At 35.4% G+C, this 21,882-nt stretch overlaps 2 protein-coding genes across 2 annotated transcripts in view; one reads left to right on the forward strand and one right to left on the reverse strand.

The window, feature by feature from the left end:
• acvr1bb (activin A receptor type 1Bb) overlaps positions 1-11,074 on the forward strand; it is a 37,548-nt gene extending 26,474 nt beyond the window's left edge. Inside the window, exons 6-9 of the mRNA XM_056459349.1 lie at positions 3,301-3,457; positions 4,255-4,379; positions 4,883-5,013; positions 5,166-11,074. Of these exons, the coding sequence (XP_056315324.1) occupies positions 3,301-3,457; positions 4,255-4,379; positions 4,883-5,013; positions 5,166-5,291 (539 nt within the window). The 3' untranslated portion in view covers positions 5,292-11,074. The remainder of the gene's footprint in view (positions 1-3,300; positions 3,458-4,254; positions 4,380-4,882; positions 5,014-5,165) is intronic.
• A 5,722-nt stretch (positions 11,075-16,796) lies between these two features.
• Positions 16,797-21,882, reverse strand: part of prkag1 (protein kinase, AMP-activated, gamma 1 non-catalytic subunit) — a 19,009-nt gene continuing 13,923 nt past the window's right edge. Inside the window, exon 13 of the mRNA XM_056459351.1 lies at positions 16,797-20,223. Within this exon, the coding sequence (XP_056315326.1) occupies positions 20,213-20,223 (11 nt within the window). The 3' untranslated portion in view covers positions 16,797-20,212. The remainder of the gene's footprint in view (positions 20,224-21,882) is intronic.

Genomic DNA, 21,882 nt, shown 5'->3' on the forward strand with positions numbered 1-21,882 from the left:
GAATGAAACAGCTCCTTTAAACTTTGACTTTTTGAGTGTTTGCAGAGCCAATAGGAGAGGTGGAGGCATTGCTGCCCTGTTTAAAGATGTCTATGAGTGTAAACAAGTGTCATTTGGTGACTTTTTGTCTTTTGAATATCTGAGTATAGCACTAAAAGGTGCTCCACGTATCTTACTGATCATTATCTACAGACCTCCAAAATATTCTCCAGCTTTTATTGATGATTTTACAGAGCTGTTATCAATAGTAACCTCTGAATTTGACTATTTTACCATTGCTGGGGATTTTAATATTCACATTGATAATCCAGAAATCAATGCTGTAAAAGAACTGATGACTGTTTTGAACACTTTTGATCTGACTCAGCATGTTCAAGGACCCACACACAATCGTGGACACACTCTTGATCTACTTATAACTAAGGGTTTACACATTTCATCAACTGTTGTTAAGGATGTTGCACTATCTGATCATTTCTGTATTTTCTTTGATATATTGATCACTCCAGCTATTAAAGACAGATCTGTCTCTGTCAGAAAGAGATGCATAAATGAGAACACTAATGAGCAGTTTATGAAGGCCATATCGCTAGCACCAAGTATATCTGCAGACTCTGTTGATTCTCTCCTTGATTTGTTTAATTCTAAAGTTAAGAATGTCATAGATGACATTGCTCCTGTTAAAGCCAAGAATATAACTAGCAGCCAAAGGGGATCTTGGACGAAGTCCCCAAAATTAAAAATGACGAAAAGACAGTGCAGAAAAGCTGAGCGTATGTGGAGAAAGACGAAACTAGTAGTCCATTATAATATCTATAAAGACAGTCTTCGTGCTTTTAATATGGAACTAAAAACTGCTAGGCAGACTTTCTTTTCAAGCCTTATAAACAGCAACGTAAACAATGCTCGTAAACTCTTTGCAACGATAGAGAAACTCACAACCCCCCCCAGTCGGATTCCCAGTGAGCTACTCTCTGAAAGCAAATGTAATGAGTTTGCTCATTTCTTTACTGACAAGATCAATAATATCAGAAAGGCAATCAGCTCATCCAATCAGCCAAGTTGTGTCGACGTCAGACTAGCTCAACCACAACTTAAGAAATCAGACATTATGTCCGATTTCATGGCAATTAATGGCAAAATCTTAGAAGAGATCGTGCAAATTATGAAAACATCAACCTGCAGTCTCGACACGCTCCCCACATCATTCTTTAAAACGGTGTTGACCTGCTTAGAAATGGATCTTCTAAAAGTGGTAAATGCTTCACTTCTCTCAGGGATTTTTCCTAACTCACTTAAAACTGCAGTTGTTAAACCCCTCTTGAAGAAGAGCAACCTGGATAACACTAAATTGAGCAATTACAGGCCCATCTCAAATCTCCCTTTCATTGGCAAAATCATTGAAAAAGTTGTTTTTAACCAGGTTAACAAGTTCTTAAACTTCAAGGGGTGTTTAGACAATTATCAATCTGGTTTCAGACCACATCACAGTACAGAGAGCGCCCTTATAAAGATAATCAATGACATCCGCCTAAATACAGATTCAGGCAAACTAACAGTGCTGGTACTGCTCGATCTCAGTGCTGCATTTGACACTGTCGATCACAGCATACTTCTGGATAGGCTGGAAAACTGGGTTGGGCTGTCTGGGACGGTCCTCAAATGGTTCAGATCTTACCTTGAAGGAAGAGGTTACTATGTCAGTATAGGTGACCATAGGTCAGGGTGGACACCCATGACATGTGGAGTCCCACAAGGCTCGATTCTGGCACCACTCCTGTTCAACCTTTATATGCTCCCTCTGAGCCAAATAATGAGAAAGAACCAAATATCCTACCACAGCTATGCTGATGACACTCAGATCTACCTAGCCTTACTGCCTAATGACTACAGCCCCATTGACACCCTCTGCCAATGCATTGATGAAATTAACAATTGGATGTGCCAAAACTTTCTTCAGTTAAACAAAGAGAAAACTGAAGTCATTGCGTTTGGGAACAGAGATGAGGTTCTCAAGGTGAATGCGTACCTTGGCTCTAAGGGTCAAACAACAAAACATAAGGTCAAGAATCTTGGTGTGACTCTGGAGTCAGATCTGAGTTTCAATAGTCATATCAAAGCAGTTAGTAAATCAGCATACTATCATCTCAAAAACATTGCAAGAATTAGATGCTTTGTTTCCAGTGAAGACTTAGAGAAACTTGTTCATGCTTTTATCAGCAGCAGGGTGGATTACTGTAATGGCCTCCTCACTGGCCTTCCCAAAAAGACAGTCAGACAGTTGCAGCTCATCCAGAACGCTGCGGCCAGAATTCTGACCAGAACCAGGAAATCAGAGCACATCACACCTGTCCTCAGGTCTTTACACTGGCTCCCAGTCACATTTAGAATAGATTTTAAAGTATTATTACTGGTCTATAAATCACTAAATGGCCTAGGACCTCAATACATTACAGATATGCTCACTGAATACAAACCTAACAGATCACTCAGATCTTTAGGATCAAATAGATTAGAAATCCCAAGAGTTCAGTCAAAGCAGGGTGAATCGGCTTTCAGCTACTACGCCCCTCGTTGCTGGAATCAGCTTCCAGAAATGATCAGATGTGCTCCAACATTAGGCACATTCAAATCAAGACTGAAAACACATCTGTTTAGCTGTGCCTTTACTGAATGAGCACTGTGCTACGTCCGACTACTATGTTTTTCTCTTCTTTTTAATTCTTTTATAACACATTTTATCAGCTTTTATTTTATTTTTATTCTTACCATTTTTATGTTTGCTTTTATTTCTCTTATAATTGTTTCTTTTATTCCTGTTTATGTAAAGCACTTTGAATTGCCACTGTGTATGAAATGTGCTATATAAATAAACTTGCCTTGCCTTGCCTTGCCTATATGTTTGTGTATATGTTTGTATATATATATATATATATATATATATATATATATGTATGTATATGTATATGTATGTATATGTATATGTATGTGTATGTATATGTATGTGTATGTATATGTATGTGTATATATGCATGTATGTATGTATGTGTATACATGTATGTGTGTGTGGATAGATAGATAGATAGACATATAGATAGACAGATAGATAGATAGATAGATAGATAGATAGATAGATAGATAGATAGATAGATAGATAGATAGATAGATAGATAGATAGATAGATAGATAGATAGATAGATAGATAGATAGATAGATAGATTGATTGATTGATTGATTGATTGATTAATTGATTTCATTTTAGATTTCATTTGAATTTAGAGTTTGGTTTTGGTTGTGCAGGTAAGCCTGGCATTGCTCACCGTGACCTGAAATCCAAGAACATACTGGTGAAGAAAAACTGCACGTGTGCCATCGCTGACCTGGGCCTGGCAGTACGGCACGAGTCCATCACTGACACCATCGATATCGCTCCAAACCAGCGCGTCGGCACCAAGAGGTATAAATGATTAACATATCAATCAGGAGTGCATAGAAACATGCTCCGTTAACACTGCTCTGCTTCACATTTTCTGAATTAAACATATGATACTGTATTTCATAATAATTATAAGTTTTGATTCCAAAAATCACAATATTATTGTTTAAAATATGTCCATAGATGAGACACTGACAGTATAAGGGACTTTACTTTGATAAGTGCATAGTGAAGACAAAGTTATTGTACTTATCCTGTGAAATTGTAATTATTTTTCAAAGCTGCTGTTAATCACAGCAAGGACATTTTTCACAGTATTTCCATTTAGAATTTTCTTCTGGAAAAAGTCTCATATAATATGTAGAAATTGCTAAGGTAAATATTATTAGATTTAAGAAATTATTGTTTTTTGATTGACTACAGAAGAAACGCCTGTTGTTTAATGAGTTGCCGAATTAACCTAGTTAAGCCTTTAAATGTCACTGTAAGCTTAATTCTAGTGTCTTGAAAAATATCTAGTCAAATGTTATGTGCTGTCATCATGACAGAGAGAAAATAAATCAGTTATTAGATACGAGTTATTAAAACTATTATGATTTAAATGGGATGAGAGAAATCTCATAGTTAAAAAGCATTTAGGAAATATTTGAAATGTATTTATTTTTTATTCAGCTATATGAATTTTAATTCTTACTTTAGAAACCTCTCTGATGGAAAGTATTTTTACTCTTTCTGAGCTCAGCTGAATGTTTAATCTACTGACACACATCAGTGGTGTGTGTTTTCTGTAATCCCTCGTGTGTTTGTGTGTGTTTCAGATACATGGCTCCGGAGGTTCTGGAGGAGAGCATTAACATGAGACACTTTGACTCTTTTAAATGCGCTGATATCTACGCTCTGGGTCTGGTGTACTGGGAAATCGCCCGCCGATGCAATGCTGGAGGTGCTGGAAACAAATCTTTTTATTTTTTTGTCTACATCTGACATAACTGCACCACACTACCTATTAGGGATCCGATTGATCGGCTGGTGATCTGTATCGGGCTATAATCACATTTCATGACTCGATCGGTACTCGCTAATCTGGCATTGGTATCGGCTGCAAAAATACTGATCGGAGCATATTATTTACTGTCATCATGGCAAAGATAAAATAAATCAGTCATTAGAAATGAGTTATTAAACCATTATGTTTAGAAATGTGTTGAAAAAATCTTAGTTAAACAGAAATTGAGGGAAACAATATTCAGGGGGGCTAATAATTCTGATTTCAACTCTATATACAGACATATATTATTGTAAAGCATCCTAGCGAAAACATTAACTTAAAAGAGAGATCTGTGAGGGGTGAACTCATTCATGCTGAGCTGATCTAATCTAAAAACACTGTTAAAGTAGTGCTAATTGTGTCATGCTAATGAACGTCCCTGATTGTATTTCTCTCAGGTATTCATGAAGAATATCAGCTGCCCTACTATGACCTGGTGCCGTCAGATCCGTCCATAGAGGAGATGAGGAAAGTGGTGTGTGACCAGAGATTACGACCCAACATCCCCAACTGGTGGCAGAGCTACGAGGTAAGGAGAGTAACCAAAACACTGTCGCCTAACATGACCGTCATACCGCCAGCTTTATGGCAGCAACACTGTCACGGTTGTTTTATTATTTTTCTTCATCTATACATACAAGTAAATAAATAACAAACCTAACTAGTGTTTCTGCGGTCCAGGCACTGCGTGTGATGGGGAAGATCATGCGCGAGTGCTGGTACGCGAACGGCGCGGCGCGTCTGACGGCTCTGCGCATCAAGAAAACCCTTTCACAGCTCAGCGTGGATGAAGATCTCAAAATCTGAGCCAACCCAGGAAACAAGAATGTGTTCAGACAGGCTACACTCCAAACTCTCCTGCCAGTTTAACAAGTATTTCCGTCCAGCGAGTTGTGACGGGGCCTACCTCACCCCACCCCAAAACTACTGACCCCGCGCTACACCCTCTGTGACCCTTTTACTGTCTAATAATCCACGCTCTCGGACTGAAGAAACAACTGATCACTACTAGCGCCCGTTTCTGTATTCACACTAGACAATTATGTGCTCAAATCAACTTCCCCAAAGGTTGTCTTTAAAAACCAGGATTGCATATATTTAACTCTTTTAATTCAGTTTAGGAGACTTGCCTCGGTCAAGCTTAAAGGGGTTAGTTCACACAAAAATGAACATTTACTCACGGTTTACTCTCCTATAAGTTTTTTCAACTGTTTCTACTGTTGAAGACAAATTAAGATGTTTCAAAGAATGTTGGAAACCTGTAACCATTGACTTCCTTAGGAGAAAAGAAATACTCTGGAAGTCAATGGTTGCAGATTTCCAGCATTCTTTGAAATATCTTCTTTAGTGTTCAACAGAGGAAGGAAACTCATAAAGGTTTGAAATGAGTAAAGTGAGTAAATGACAGAATTTAAATTTCTAGGTGACGATCTCCTTAAAGGGTTAGTTCACCCAAAAATGAACATTTACTCACGGTTTACTCTCCTATAAGTTTTTTCAACTGTTTCTTCTGTTGAACACAAATTAAGATGTTTCGAAGAATGTTGGAAACCTGTAACCATTGACTTCCATATGTAAAAGAAAGACTATGAAAGTCAATGGTTAGATTTTTTTCCAAACAAAGATTTTTTCTGTTAAACAAAAGAAAGAAACTCAAAAATGATTGAAATAAGTTTAAGTAAATGATGACAGAATTAAAATTTCTAGGTGTACTATCTCTTTAAAGGGTTAGTTCACTCAAAATGACCTTTTTACTCTGTTTACTCTTCCTAGAGTGGTTTCAAACATTTTTGATTTTCTTTCTTCTGTTGAACACAAATGTAGATGTTTTGAAGAATGTTGGAAACCTGTAACCAATAACTTGCATTGTAGGAAAGTACAATGGAAGTCAATGGTTACAGGTTTTCAATATTTTTCATGATTTATTTTTTAGTGTTCAACAGAAGAAAGAAACTCATAAATGATTGAGACGAGTAAAGAGTGAGTAATTGATGACAGAATTAACATTTGTAGGTGAACTATCTTTTTAACGGGTTAGTTTACCCAAAAATGAACATTTTACTCATTATTTACTCACCGCCAAGTGGTTTCAAATGTTTCTGAGTTTTTCTTCTGTTGAACTCGAATTAAGAGGTTTCGAAGAATGTTGGAAACCTGTAACCATTGACTTCCTTAGGAGAAAAGAAATACTGTGGATGTCAATGGTTACAGATTTCCAGCATTCTTTGAAATATCTTCTTTAGTGTTAAACAGAGGAAGGAAACTCATAAAGGTGTGAAATGAGTAAAGTGAGTAAATGATGACAGAATAAAATTTCTAGGTGACGATCTCCTTAAAGAGTTAGTTCAGCCAAAAAATTGACTTTTACTCATTATTTACTCTCCCTCAAGTGGTTTCAAACCTTCCAGTTTCTTTCTTCTGATAAACACAAATTAAGATATTTCTAAGAATGTTGGAAATCTGTAACCATCGACTTCCGTTTTAGGAAAAACAAATACTGTGGAAGTCAATGGTTACAGGTTTTCGGTATTTTTAAAAATACTGTTTATGTGTTCAACAGTAGAAAGAAACCGTAGAAAGGTTTGAAACAAGTAAAGTCTGAGTAAACGATGACCGAATTTTCATCTCTTTAAAGGGTTAGTTCACCTAAACTTTTGCATGTCATTTCAAACTCGTGAGACTTTAATTTACCTTCAGAATGAAAAATATGTACAATATATTTTAGTTTATATGCCGGAGCTCACTCTTATCCTCAATAGTGAGCAGGGGTCCTAAAACATTCAAGCCAAATGTCAAGTGTCTTCAGTGGTTCATCAATATATTTATGAAGCGATTATGCCATCAACGCGCGCAAAACAAAGTAAAATTTTTGAATGACAAAACCTCTCCTAAAAATACAACATAATCATCTAAAAGGACAATACAATGGCCAAAAGTTATACAAAATATCATAAAAAAAAATGACCAAAAGGAGATATTTAGAAGAATGTGCATGCTGTTCTTTTCCAGCCACAAAAATAAAGAAATAACTTGCAAAAAGGGCCAGAGAAGGCAACAATTGGCAACAAATCCTCTAGAAATGCTGAAGAGAAGATATTGTTGAATAACGTCATGTTATTTTTGCACACAAAAGTATTCTAAAAGTGCCTCATAAATTACGGTTGAACCACTGAAGACACTTTTCAAGGATGTTTTTGGCTCAATTCTGGACTCAAACAGACCCTTGCTGTCTATAGAGGATAAGAGAGCTCCAGAATACCATCTAAACTATCTTCATTAGTATTCAAACATTAACGAAAGTCTTACGTGTTCATAATGACACGAGTCTGAGTAATTAATGACAGAATATTTGTCTGAACGATCCCTTTAGTTCGATCTGAAGTCCAGTTTGGAGGTGAGAACGGGCGCATTTCCCTTCATTAGCCAGTGTTTTCATAAGCTGTTAGCAAAGCAACCTTATTTGCACTTTATTCCAGAGGTTGAGTGTGATGTGGATTATAGCCATCTTGATTTTGGATTCACTCACTGGCACACACACACACACACACACACATTTATTCTTACTACTGAACGGTACGGAGAAATCTATTTATTTTAGCTTGTAGATCCTTCATATTGTCCTTATTTTTTTATCGCCGTTAGATTTCCTCCTCCTCCACGGGCGAATAAAGCTACTGTACATAGTCTATTTTTTAAAAGTATGGAAATGTAAATAGCAAACCCTTTTTTAATTTCTGAATCCTAAGCTAAAGTGTTGGCATCTTGACCGTGTTTTTAACGTTGGTGAGGAAGATGTGAAACGGGTCACTGATAGCTAAAACCCAGGCAGAAGCGGTGGGTAAAGTACAGCCGTTTGTTTCTCATAGCTTAACCTGTTTGTTGCTGTAGCATTGAATGACACTACCATGATGACACTGATGATAACGCACATTTAATTTGCTGAGGAGTTCGGAGACTGTTTTATTAAGCTCTTGTTTAAGGAATAATTCATGCAAACGTCACAGATAATCATTTATTTAAGCGTCATTCCAAACCGTTTGGAGTTATATTTCATGCAACTCAAAAAAATGAGAGTGTGAAGAATGTTGATGCTGCTCTTTTCGTGTTTAATAAAGTCCAGTATCAAAAAAGAAAAAAAAAATCACAACAAATTTTTCTCGGGTAAAAAAATATACAGAAAACTTTTGAAAAATCACAAAAAAAGTGGCAAAACTGAAAAGCATAAAACACAAAAGGAGAAATTGTGAAGAATGTGCACACTGCTCTTTTCCATATCATAAAATCAAGCTGAAGAAATGACAAAAAACCACCTAAAAATGGCATAAAACACAAAAGAAGATCATTTGAAGAATGTGCACACTGCTCTTTCCCATATTAAAATCAAGCTACACAAATTGCCTAAAAACGGCATAAAATGCAAAAGGAGATATTTTAAAGTGTGCACTGTTTTCCATCAAAAACAAATGATATGATTTAGCTCCAAAAAATGCTGAAAAATTGTAAAAAAATCGTATAAAACACAAAGGAGATATTGTGAATGTGCACACTGCTCTTTTCTATATAAAATCATGCTACACAAATTGCCTATACATGACATGTCTTTACAAATAAAACATCAAGCTTAAAAATTGCCTAAAATGGCATAAAATGCTAAAGGAGATATTTTAAAGAATGTGCACTATGCAGTTTTTTATCAAAAACAAATGAAGCTCCAAAAATGCAGAAAATTTGTCAAAAAATCGTATAAAAGACAAAAGGAGATATTGTAACGAATGGACACACTTCTCTTTTCCATACAAAAAGTCAAGCTCTTAAAATTACAAAAAATGGCTAAAATTCACATAAAAACACAAAAGGAGATGCTGTGAAGAATGTGCACACTGCTCTTTTCCATCAAAAACTAATGAAGCTCCAAAAATGCTGATAAATTGCGTAAAAGTCATAAAAACACAAAAGAAGATGCTGTGAAGAATGTGCACCCTGCTCTTCTCCATTTAAAAAATTACACTACAATAAATGACACTCCGAAAAACACCTAAAATTGCATGAAACATAAAAGCAGATATTTTGAAGAATGTGCACACTGCTCTTTTTTCCCCCAAAATAAAAACCAAATCAAACTCCAAAAAGGATTTTAAAAATTGCCTAAAAATAAAAGCACAAAGGGATACTGAATGTGCACACTGCTATTTTTCCATGAAAACAACAGTTAAACAAATGACACAAAAAGAGATATTTAGAAAAATGTGCACGCTGATATTATATATATATATAAGGAGATACTGGGAAGAATGTGTACACTGCTATTTTTCCATGAAAACAACCAAGCTAAACAAATTAAAAAAAAACACCTAAAATGGCTTAAAACACAAAAGAAGATATTTTGAAGAATGTGCACACTGCTCTTTTTCATAAAAAAAATCAAGCTCCAAAAATGACAAAAAAGCGACAAAAAATGACAAAAGGAAAGACTGTGAAGAATGTTCACACTGCTCTTTTCCACGAAAAACCACTAAGCAAAACAAATGACCAAAAAACACCTTAAAACAGCATCAAAACACTCCCGATTCCAGCTGAAGAATGTAAATCATAGCGGTTTGGATGACAGCTTTGCATGGACTGTTCCTCAAATGCACATTAAAATCTCCAGGAAGTGATCTCGTTCTGCTGAGACTTCGAGTGTGTAATGAAAAGAAAGACTTGAACATGTAAACTTGACTTGAAAAGCTGGAAGCGGCAGATTTTCCCCCTATAACACTGTATTTATGGATACTAAAACTACTGGCCTTCTGCCCCGCTCCGCTTCTGTGTGGAATATGCAAGATGTACATAAAGTTTCTTTATTTTTTAATCCCGTTTGATCGAGTAGACTATTGTGTGGTCGTAGCTAGCTGTATTTTATTTCACCTGTCCTGTGGTTTGTTTGTTAATGACTCCATTTAATTCAGGGTTTGTATAGCGCTTTTAACATTAGGAACTGAAGCAGCTGTACTGGGTTTCCTCTGTGGTATCTTTGATTTTAGTTGATCTCCCGGTCTCTCAAATGTTTGACAATCCGAGTAAGTACTGTTATCGTCTCTTACGTCCATTTGCAGCAATTCAGAGTCACCTTAAATGCTTATCCGAAGCCAAATAAAGAGATTTAATGAGGTTTGAAGATGGTTTTCGTGCTATTTTATATTATTTAAATCTTAAAACGACAAACTAGCAAGGCAGAATATGTGAAATGTGTCACAACAACACTGGATCTGATCGAGTCACAACACTGAGAATGTACAATCTGAGCTTTCCTCTTATTTCTGTTGTTGAATTCAGAGTTTGTACATATATTTATAGCTTCATTATTTGGACCCCATTGAATGACTCCTTTTTCTTCCACTTGGTGTAATGGGAACGTCCAACGTCTGGGTGAAATATGACAAGTAATCCGGTTTCTGTCCGTGCAAACGCTCCTTTTTTTACCTCACAGACTACCTGCATAATCCCAGTGTGTTTCCCAGATCTGCATTGGAGAGACTTTTCAGGAATTTCTGTTTCCAATCATGTATGTGGGTAATTATTAAATGGTAATAAACACCGATTTTTTCCTACATTCGTCATGTTTGAGTTTATTTGCTCTTGAAGAACGAGTGACAAGCCTGTAGTTTTGTTGTCACGCGTGATGTTCGACGTGTTCAGATGTTTATTATAAGCTGTGTAATTATGCAGTTCAGCTCCTTGGAAATGAGTTGTTACTCGAGCATGGTTCAATAAATTGCGACGGTGAATAAATAAAAAAATCATTATTAATTAATGTATATTGTATAGTATGGTGATGACATTTTCTGTCATGTTTTGATATGCATCCTACAGAAAAAACCTGACAGTCTTGTTGCCTATCTTGACTAATAACTTGACTTCTAGCTGATCATTTGGTATCAGAAGTGGCTCATATGAAAGGCAAAGGCCTCTAGATATGCTTATTTTACCACAATAAAATATGATCATGGCTTTATTTTGAATGATTTCATTAGGACAGTAAGGTCTGACTTTGCTTAGACAAAAGTCTTGTCACTGAACCTTCAATAATGTCCAGTATAGAATATGTGGTCATGCTGCAGTGGAAACAGAATGAATATTGTGTCTGACTCCATCATGAGCTTGGAGGACTGCATCCATACATCTCTGCAATGACTCAAATCACTGATTAATAAAGTCATCTGGAATGGCAAAGAAAGCCTTCTTGCAGGACTCCCAGAGTTCATTAAGATCCTTTCTTTCATCGTCAATGCCTCCTCCATCATCTTACCCCAGACATGCTTAATAATGTTTATGTCTGGTGACTGGGCTGGCCAATCCTGGAGCACCTTGACCTTCTTTGCTTTCAGGAGCTTTGATGTTGAAGCTGAAGTATGAGAAGGGGCTCTATCCTGCTGGAGAATTTGCCCTCTCCTGTGGTTTGTAATGTAATGGGCAGCACACATGTCTTGATACCTCAGGCTGTTGATGTTGCCATAAACTCTGCAGATCTCTCACACACCCCCATACTGAATGTAACCCCAAACCATGATTTCTCCTTCACCAAACTTGACTGATTACTATGAGAATCTTGGCTCCATGCGGGTTCGAGTAGGTCTTCTGCAGTATTGGTGATGATCAGGATACAGTTTAACAGATGATTCAGTAGAAAAATCCACCTTCTGCCACTTTTCGAAATGATCAACTAGAAGTCGAGTTATTATTTGGGCAAAGATTAATCACGATTAATCGCATCCAAAATAAATGCTTGTTTTGACAATATATGTTTGTGTGTTATAAATATTTATTATGTATATGTGAGACACCCACATATAGAAACAAAACTATACAAAACAATTGTTACATAGTAATTTGAATTTATTTATAATATATAGAATTTATTTATATATATATAATTAAACATTTTCTCAAACTGGGCAGCACGGTGGCGCAGTGGTTAGCACCGTCATTAGCCAGTTGGCATTTCTGTGTGTTTGCATGTTCTCCCCGTGTTGGCGTGGGTTTTCCCCACCAGTCCAAACACATGCGCTATAGGTGAATTGGATGAACTAGATTGACCTGTGTGTGTGTGTGTGTGAGTGTTCCCCTGTACTGGGTGGCATTATTATTATTATTAAATCGTTTCTATTATGTGAACGGTTCAAAACGTGGCTTTTTTTTATAAGTTTACCACTTGTTTATTCAACAAAGTGAAGTCCTCTTAACTCAATACTTTGTCCCATAGGAAATAAATGGAGAATACTAAAATAAATGAAAATGATTCTTTTGGTATTTTATTGGTAAAAATGTATACAATTAATTTTTATCTTTATGAAAATTATTACAAATTATTACTCCTCTTTTATTAGTTTTCATCCTTAATTGATAGGACAGTAGAGAGTATTGACAGGAAAGTGTGGAGAGCAGAGATCGGCACAGGACTACAGGGCGAGAATCAAACTCGGGTCATGGCGAGCACCAGAGCGCATGTGTTGATACACTAACCACTACACCGCAGGCGCCGAACACAATAAAATGTTTTTAAATGCAGTGATATGACTTGTTGAAAAAATTAATAATAAATCACAGACTTTTGTGCACAATTAAGGTGTGAAATAATGTCTGCCATACAAAGAGACATACTAGAGGGTTAATTAACACAATGCCAGCACGTTACTGTTTTTCCATGACCTAAACTCGTTCTGAAACATCATGCGTGCTAAATAAAGCTATATAGACAGATAGCGGTCTTACTCTTGGATAAAGTTGACATAAATAGTGGCATTATCGCTCTGGCTCAGTTTACCCCAAAACAGATACACTGATAAATGGATTAGAAACCGCACATCAGAAGAACAAGCTAAAACTGACCAAAAATATTAAATCTAAAAACGATAATGTAAAGGCTGCCCAAACATGGTTCAAATGACTGTTTTCTTTCTTTTCCATATGACAGGAGAGATGTAGAGAATTTGCCAAATGTTCTTTTCCAAATAATAAAATTAATCTCTCTTAAAATTGACATTATAAAATGGCTTTAAATTAATAAAATATCATGCAAAGACTTTTATTTTGTAAAAAGATATACATGCTGTTGTTTTCCCTAAAAAGGGTCACTCTTTACTATAAGGTTTCATTAGTTTCAGTTTTTCTCAGTCACTCTGGTGCATTTCTCACATTATTTACATTTGCACAACAGTTCATCCATTTCTCTAAAGCAGGCATGTCCAAGCTCGGTCCTGGAGGGCCGGTGTCCTGCAAAGTTTAGTTCCAACCCCAATCAGACACACCTGGGCTAGCTAATCAAGCACTTACTAGGCTTTCTAGAAACATCCGTGCAGGTGTGTTGAGGCAAGTTGGAGCTAAAATCTGCAGGACACCGGCCCTCCAGGACCGAGTTTGGACACCCCTGCTCTAAAGAATTGGTACAAACTGCAAAACCAAATTGATAACCCTTGTGTCACTTGCTCAAAATGGAGAGTGGAGAGCAAGGAGAGAGCAAGTATTGATGACAGGAGAGATATAGAGAATTTGCCAAATGTTCTTTTCCAAATAATAAAATCAAGCTCTCTTAAAATTGACCATAAAATGGCTATAAATCAATAAAAGACTTTTATTTTGTAAAAAGATATACATGCTGTTGTTTTTCCTAAAAAGGGTCACTCTTTACAATAAGGTTTCATTAGTTAGTTTTTCTCATTGCTCTGGTGCATTTCTCACACTATTTACATTTGCTCAACAGTTCATGCAATTCTCTAAAGAATTAGTACAAACTGCAAAACCAAATTGATAACCCTTGTGTCACTTGCTCAAAATGGAGAGCTCATTCCTCAAGAGCAAGTATTGATGTCAAGTATCAGTGTGATCAAGATGAAAAGTCCTGACACTATTGTTTATGAACAAGACAGTCAAACGGCTTCATCATGTTTTCATCATGTCAGTTTACTCTCTACATTTTTTCCAATACAAAACAGTCTGATTTTGATGACGTCCTGAAAGTGCTCAAGACAGCACTGTATACTATTAGCACAGCCCTTTGAAGACTACAGTAAAGTTAGACATCACTGCATTTAGTGAGGTGTCTGAGTACAAGACACTGAATATGTATGTTTCACATGTTTACTGCATTTGCTCTGTACAATTCTAATTTATTCACAGCATTGTGCAACAGAATAAACACACCCTTATTTACAACATACATACACTTCATTTGAGTAGAGCTGTGAACAAATGTAGACAATACTACAGTACATATTGGAACTGAACCGACAGCACACACAGGTCTGTAAATCATTGATCAAACTGTTCAATTTAGCAGACATTTTCAGGAAAAGGAAAAGATTAAATGTTATGAAATTTGCTTGACAGATTTTGACTAGTTCAACATTTTAGTATGTAATGACTAGGGCCAATCTGCGGATGGTTTTTGCTAAATCTGCGGATTTCTGCATAATTATTTTGAGAGTATCATAACTAAAACCTTAATATGTGAAATAAAAAGTAAGATCTTTTTAACTTGTATTTAATGTTTACAATGCAACTAGATTCACTTTATTTGGCTCCATAATAGAGCAAATTGCAATTGGCCAACTTTACAGCAGAAAAAAAGGTGTTTACAGCCTGGTACAAAGAACGATTTTGGTTCATATAGCTAATATTACCCTCCATGACAACTGTGAGGGGGTGAATTTTTTTATAACTCATCCATTTCCTTTATATTAGGTTATATTAAGTTTGCATAATTAAGGGCGTGGCCACTTGAGTGACAGCTAGGTCTCGCTGGTCGCCGTCACTTCACCTCAGCTGAATCCGGCAGATTAGCCACTGATCTCGGCATATTCATCGTATTTTTGTTCTGTTTTATGTGGCTTTACACAGTCAGCTGCATTTTAGACTTATTTCTTACAATTATCAGATGATATGGGATGCTGTGTGCACTTAATTGTGCTCACAAACCATTCATGTGGCCTCGTTTCCCAGGTGAGTAAAGTTATATACTTATACACCATCTCTATAAATGTGTGTGTTTTATTTAAGATCATTTATCATTAATATTTTTCTTTAGACCCGTAAAGCACTCCAGAATCTGACAGATTGATTAGCTGTAGGGTCTAGAACAGTCATCTGAAGCGTTGTCATACAGTGTTATGCTGGAGTTCATCAATAGTCCTGCATTTACTAATACACACTATATCTGAAGTGTTTGGAAGTAATTTTCCTGTAGAAAAACGTCATAAGAACAATGTTTAGTGGCTTAATGTATTACAACAGTGTTTTTGAAAGTCTAAACACTTGATTGATATAGTGTACAGCCAAGCACATGTGGTCAGAACACAAACGAGTCGCAGGTAATGAAGTATTAAGCGTTTCTCCCAAAGTAAAGTCTGTCTGCCAGGTCTAAGCAAAGTGCCAGCAGGTGTCTGTAGCTCCGCTCACTCTCCGCCTCTTTGCCCTTGTTTGGTATCCCGCCGTGGGTGCGATGACGTGCGAACAAAATGGCGACGGTTGGCCACACTGAATTAACTTTGACTGAGGCATGGTATGCGTCGCTCGAAGCCGCGACACGGCACACCAGACACTCTCTGTGGCGCGGCAGAAACATGAAGTGTCCCGAATCGTCGCGCCTTTGTGTGTACCCTGATAGAAACCGATGTTTAGAATTCTAAAACGCATGGCACAGCGTCAGGTACAGCAGCGCCTAGTTAAGATCACAGGGAGCTTCTGTGATCGTGTGAAATGCAAACGGCTGAAGTATAAGGTAGACTCAATGAGAAGTACACATGTTTGCAAACCTACCTAAAGATACAACCAATTATTCCGATTAGAGCGATAATGTGGAGAATATTGATCTTGTGTTGAGCCCAATGAGCCTTGAATCTAAAAATAGAGCTAGCGTGTTCCTTTAGTGATATCGCTTCGACTCACGCTGAAAATGGCGGACGTGAATCAACAAACTGAGGATATGATGACGCGCCTGTCAATCAATATTGGTGGGCGGGGGGACCGCTCTCCTACGTAAAGTTGCGGTCGATTTGAAAACCGCTCCAATTGGTCCACCGTTTTTTATGTTGTTAAATTGAAATAAAAGCACTGGGTGTGTTTATATCACCCTAATATGACGGTCTATACACCATACATGCACATATGTCTGTCCAAACAGCTTGAAAAGTAGATTTTTCACCATAGGTGCCCTTTAAGTCATAAAACCTCATTGTAAAGTGTTACCAAGAAAAGCTTAAAATTAAAACTCACTTAAAAATGTCACAAAAAGGGGCAAAAAATTGCTTAAATGAAACCACAAAGCACAAAAACAGCAACTGATAAACGGAATAAAATTTATTTAGTTGTGCCTTGAATAAAACCTCTTTGTAAAGACAGAATTAGAAAACAGTTCAGGTGTATTTACACAAAAATGAATATAATAACATGACAGAACATATAATACCATAACATGACGGAATGATCTGTTGTGTAGCGAGACCAGCTACGATAAAAACAACAAAAGTGCGCGTCGTCTGATGCTTCTCATATTCAGTTTAGCGGGAAAAAAACAACTCTCAAATTATTAATAACAAACTATAACCCTTCATAATAAAGGTCTAACTTCTTAACATCTTCATTTTTGGACCCCATGATACATTTTGGTCAAATGACATTAGCTGCTAATTGTGGAAGCACCTGAAACGAAGAGACAGATTACCCATAATGCACTGCTGACAGTTTGTGTCGCTGTTCTTCACTATAGCGGTTATAAATAAAAGCTGTTAGCAATTTAATAAAGGCTGGTGAATGTGTTTGAATCAAATAAAATCAGCGACATTTTAAAAGCATATAGAAGAAGTGAAATCAGGAATAAAACACGAGTCTGTGCGGCCCGAAACAATCAAGAAAATCAAGAAGAAATGAATAATTGATCTATGATTATACGCAGTTAAAGAGGAAGACTTTTAGCCCTTCAATGAAATTTCAATTTAAAACAATAGCATTTAAATGTCCCATTATTTATTTATTCTAGACACAGTTTGATTTCTTTTTCTTTGCCATTAAAAAAAAAAGAGATCTCTTTAAAGTCAATATTATTAGCCCCTTTAATAAATTATTATTATTATTTTATTTTAGGGTGGATTTTTATTATTATTATTATTATTCATTCATTCATTCATTTTCTTTTCGGCTTAGTCCCTTTATTAATCAGGGGTCGCCACATCCAGCATATGTTTTACACAGCGGATGCCCTTCCAGCAACACCCCAACACTGGTACACACCCATACACACTCACACACTACGGCCAATTTAGCTTATTCAATTCCCCTATAGTGCATGTGTTTGGACTGTGGGGGAAACCGGAGCACCCGGAGGAAACCCACACCAACATGGGGAGAACATGCAAACTCCACACAGAAATGCCAACTGACCCAGCTGGGACTCGAACCAGTGACCTTCTTGCTGTGAGCCGACAGTGCTAACCACTGAGCCACCGTGATGCCGTTTTTATAATAATAATTATTATTATATTATTTTGGGGAACTTTTATGGTCAATATTATTAGCCCCTTTAAGAAATTATTCTTATTTTATTTGATTATTTTGAGAGGATTTTTAAGGTCAGTATTATAAGCCCCTTTAAAGAAATTATTATTTTATTTTTGGGGTCAATTTTATTAGCCTGTTATTAATATTTTATTTTGGGGGACTTTTTTTAAGGTCAATATTATTAGCCCCTTTAATATTTATAATAATAATAATTATTATTATTATTATTATTTTATTTTTTTGGTCAATTTTATTAGCCTGTTATTATTTTGTTTTGAGGGGACTTTTTTTTAAAGGTCAATATTATTAGCCCCTTTAAGAAATTATTATTATTATTTTATTTTGGGGGTCGATTTTATTAGCCTGTTATTATTATTTTATTTTGGGGGTCGATTTTATTAGCCTGTTATTATTATTTTATTTTGGGGGTCGATTTTATTAGCCTGTTATTATTATTTTATTTTGGGGGTCGATTTTATTAGCCTGTTATTATTATTTTATTTTGGGGGTAAATTTTATTAGCCTGTTATTATTATTTTATTTTGGGGGTAAATTTTATTAGCCTGTTATTATTATTTTATTTTGGGGGTAAATTTTATTAGCCTGTTATTATTATTTTGTTTTGGGGGTAAATTTTATTAGCCTGTTATTATTATTTTATTTTGGGGGTCGATTTTATTAGCCTGTTATTATTATTTTATTTTGGGGGTTAAGTTTATTAGCCTGTTATTATTATTTTATTTTTGGGGTCAAGTTTATTAGCCTGTTATTATTATTATTATAATTTTGGGGTCAATTTTATTAGCCTGTTATTATTATTTTATTTTTGGGGTCAAGTTTATTAGCCTGTTATTATTATTTTATTTTTAGGGTCAAGTTTATTAGCCTGTTATTATTATTTTATTTTGGGGGTCAATTTTATTAGCCTGTTATTATTATTTTATTTTGGGGGTCAATTTTATTAGCCTGTTATTATTATTTTGTTTTGGGGGTAAATTTTATTAGCCTGTTATTATTATTTTATTTTGGGGGTCGATTTTATTAGCCTGTTATTATTATTTTATTTTGGGGGTTAAGTTTATTAGCCTGTTATTATTATTTTATTTTTGGGGTCAAGTTTATTAGCCTGTTATTATTATTATTATAATTTTGGGGTCAATTTTATTAGCCTGTTATTATTATTTTATTTTTGGGGGTTAAGTTTATTAGCCTGTTATTATTATTTTATTTTGGGGGTCAATTTTATTAGCCTGTTATTATTATTTTATTTTGGGGGTCGATTTTATTAGCCTGTTATTATTATTTTATTTTGGGGGTCAATTTTATTAGCCTGTTATTATTATTTTATTTTGGGGGTCGATTTTATTAGCCTGTTATTATTATTTTGTTTTGGGGGGACTTTTTTAAGGTCAATATTATTATACACGTTGGGAAAATGATGTTTAAGCTGAACACTAGTATCTTTCAAAATAACCAGACAAATATGACGTCCTGTCATAACGGCAAAGACAAAAGAAATCTAATCAGTGAAACTATTATGTTTAGAAATGTGTTGTGAAAAAATAAAATATTTGAAAACATTTCACAGGAGGGCTAAACATTTTTGCCTTCAACTCTGTACACACACACACACACACACTATGATGTTAATTAACATCACAGAGCTGTAAATGACTAAATATAAACGGTTTAAAAATCAACATCATCAAATCATTCCCTTTACTCTACATTCACATTGTAAAGGAAGCAGAAGTGGCTGTGAATACTGCTCTCAGATCAGTGTAGTGTAGAAAACAGTCAAGAATGAAGGATTTTTTCAATATCAAAAGAGAAAACACGCTACATTACCCTGTAAAACACACCATTTCTTCCTGAAGCGCTTTATCAAGTCAATGATTACTCCAGGGTTGACCTTTGACCTCATGTATGTCTCTACTCTCTTTTTTTTCATCTAAGCAGAATTCAATTCTCCTGAATGACGTTTTATTATTAAAACTCCCTGAATGGGCACAGCGAGTTTTGGGCTCATTTCTTTAACAAAGAAAAAGTGTCTTGTTATAAAAGCTGTTTGTTTTCTGATGAATGACTTGTGCTTTTATTAACTCTTGTTTTTGGGATGTTTGCATTTTCCCTCTTTTTCCTGGGGCTCCTCTAATAGATTAAGACTTACAGAGACGCTCGTCTGAACTCTACTTCCATCAAGCACTTCCTGAAAAAAGAAAAGACAATGAATGAAGATTAAAGGGGATACAAACTCACAATTTCAGCCAATTTTAGTCGAAATGAAGAACTAAAATTGCTCAGCTGAAGACATTTATCAGCTCTTTATTGTCCAAGTGATGTTAAAGGTCTTTGCACACTCAAATCCGAAATGTTCGTATGCGTTCGTAATCATGTGCGAAACATTCGTCACGTAAACAAACGTTGCACAATGCGTATTAATCAATCCATCACGAGAAAACTTAAAACATTTCAGAGTCAGTTTAAGCAGTGATACGTTCTCCTCTCTTCTCCAAAGTAGAAACAGAAAGAGGAATAGGCTGCATATTGTGTTCATCCAATAGAGAGGAAAGAGAGTTCAGCTCATTATCATAGAGCTGCGCTGGATTATCCCAAAGTTTATTTCAGGAAATCAGTGGAATTGATACAGTGGATACTTCACACATTCACGTAGGTAAACAAATCCTGAACAGAGACTGGCGTATTACATGACATTATAAAAGATGGCGGCCGCGTTGACGTATCGAAGCAACAGACCGAAAGCAGACCATGGTTTCCATTATAATGTCTATGGGTAGTACGTTAAAGGTATGGAGACACACACACACCAAGTCGGAGTAGGGAGAGGTGCACTAGTCACTGAATTCAGCATATAGGGGTTCTCAGCTGTCCGCCACATTCTGTCTTTATTTTATGCACTGGTTGTCAAAGTTATCTGCTCAAATGACGGCATTCTGTATTTAGCTTTTTAGCTTGAGCGGTGGCTCTGAACTGTCAAAACTCCTCTCAAATTGCTTTCTTTAGATGAGGAAAGCGGGAAAAAAATTAAATAAATAAATAAATCGAACCCAGTTAGATTTTTTATGACGAACGAAAGTTTCGGAGGCAGTGTGTTCAATTCACCTTTATTTGTATAGCGCTTATACAATGTAGATTGTGTCAATATGATTCACACAACCTGAGGTCGAATTTATTTTTTAACGTGTGAAAATTACAGACGAGATTTTCAGATTCAGTGTGCAATAACCTTAAAGGAGAAAACAAGATAGGGGCTTATAATATTGACTTAAAAAAACAAATAAAATAAAATATAATAATAATTTCTTAAAGGAGCTAAAAATATTGACTTAAAAAATCCCCCAAAACTAAAATAATAATAATTTCTTAAAGGAGCTAATAATATTGACTTTAAAAATCCCCCAAAATAAAATAATAATAATTTCTTAAAGGGCAAATGATATTGACTTAAATTAAAAAATAAAAATAAAAATAATAATAGTAATAATAATAATTTCTTAAAGGAGCTAATAATATTGACTTATAATAATATAATAATAATATTGACTTATATCCCCCCCAATATGAAAGAATAATAATAATTATTATTATTTCTTAAAGAAGCTAATAATATTGACTTATTATAATAATATTGACTTATATCCCCCCAATATGAAATAATAATAATAATAATAATAATTTCTTAAATAAGCTAATAATATTGACTTTAAAAAATCCCCCCAAAATAAAATAATAATAGGTTAACTAAGTTAGTTAGATTATCTAGAAAAGCTATTGGACAACAGTGGATTATTCTGTCTTCTGCCTAAATGGATCAATGTTTTTTTTTCACGTCGCCTCATACTTCAGT

This window comes from Danio aesculapii, chromosome 6, assembly GCF_903798145.1.
Source record: "Danio aesculapii chromosome 6, fDanAes4.1, whole genome shotgun sequence".
Taxonomy (NCBI): Eukaryota; Metazoa; Chordata; class Actinopteri; order Cypriniformes; family Danionidae; genus Danio; species Danio aesculapii.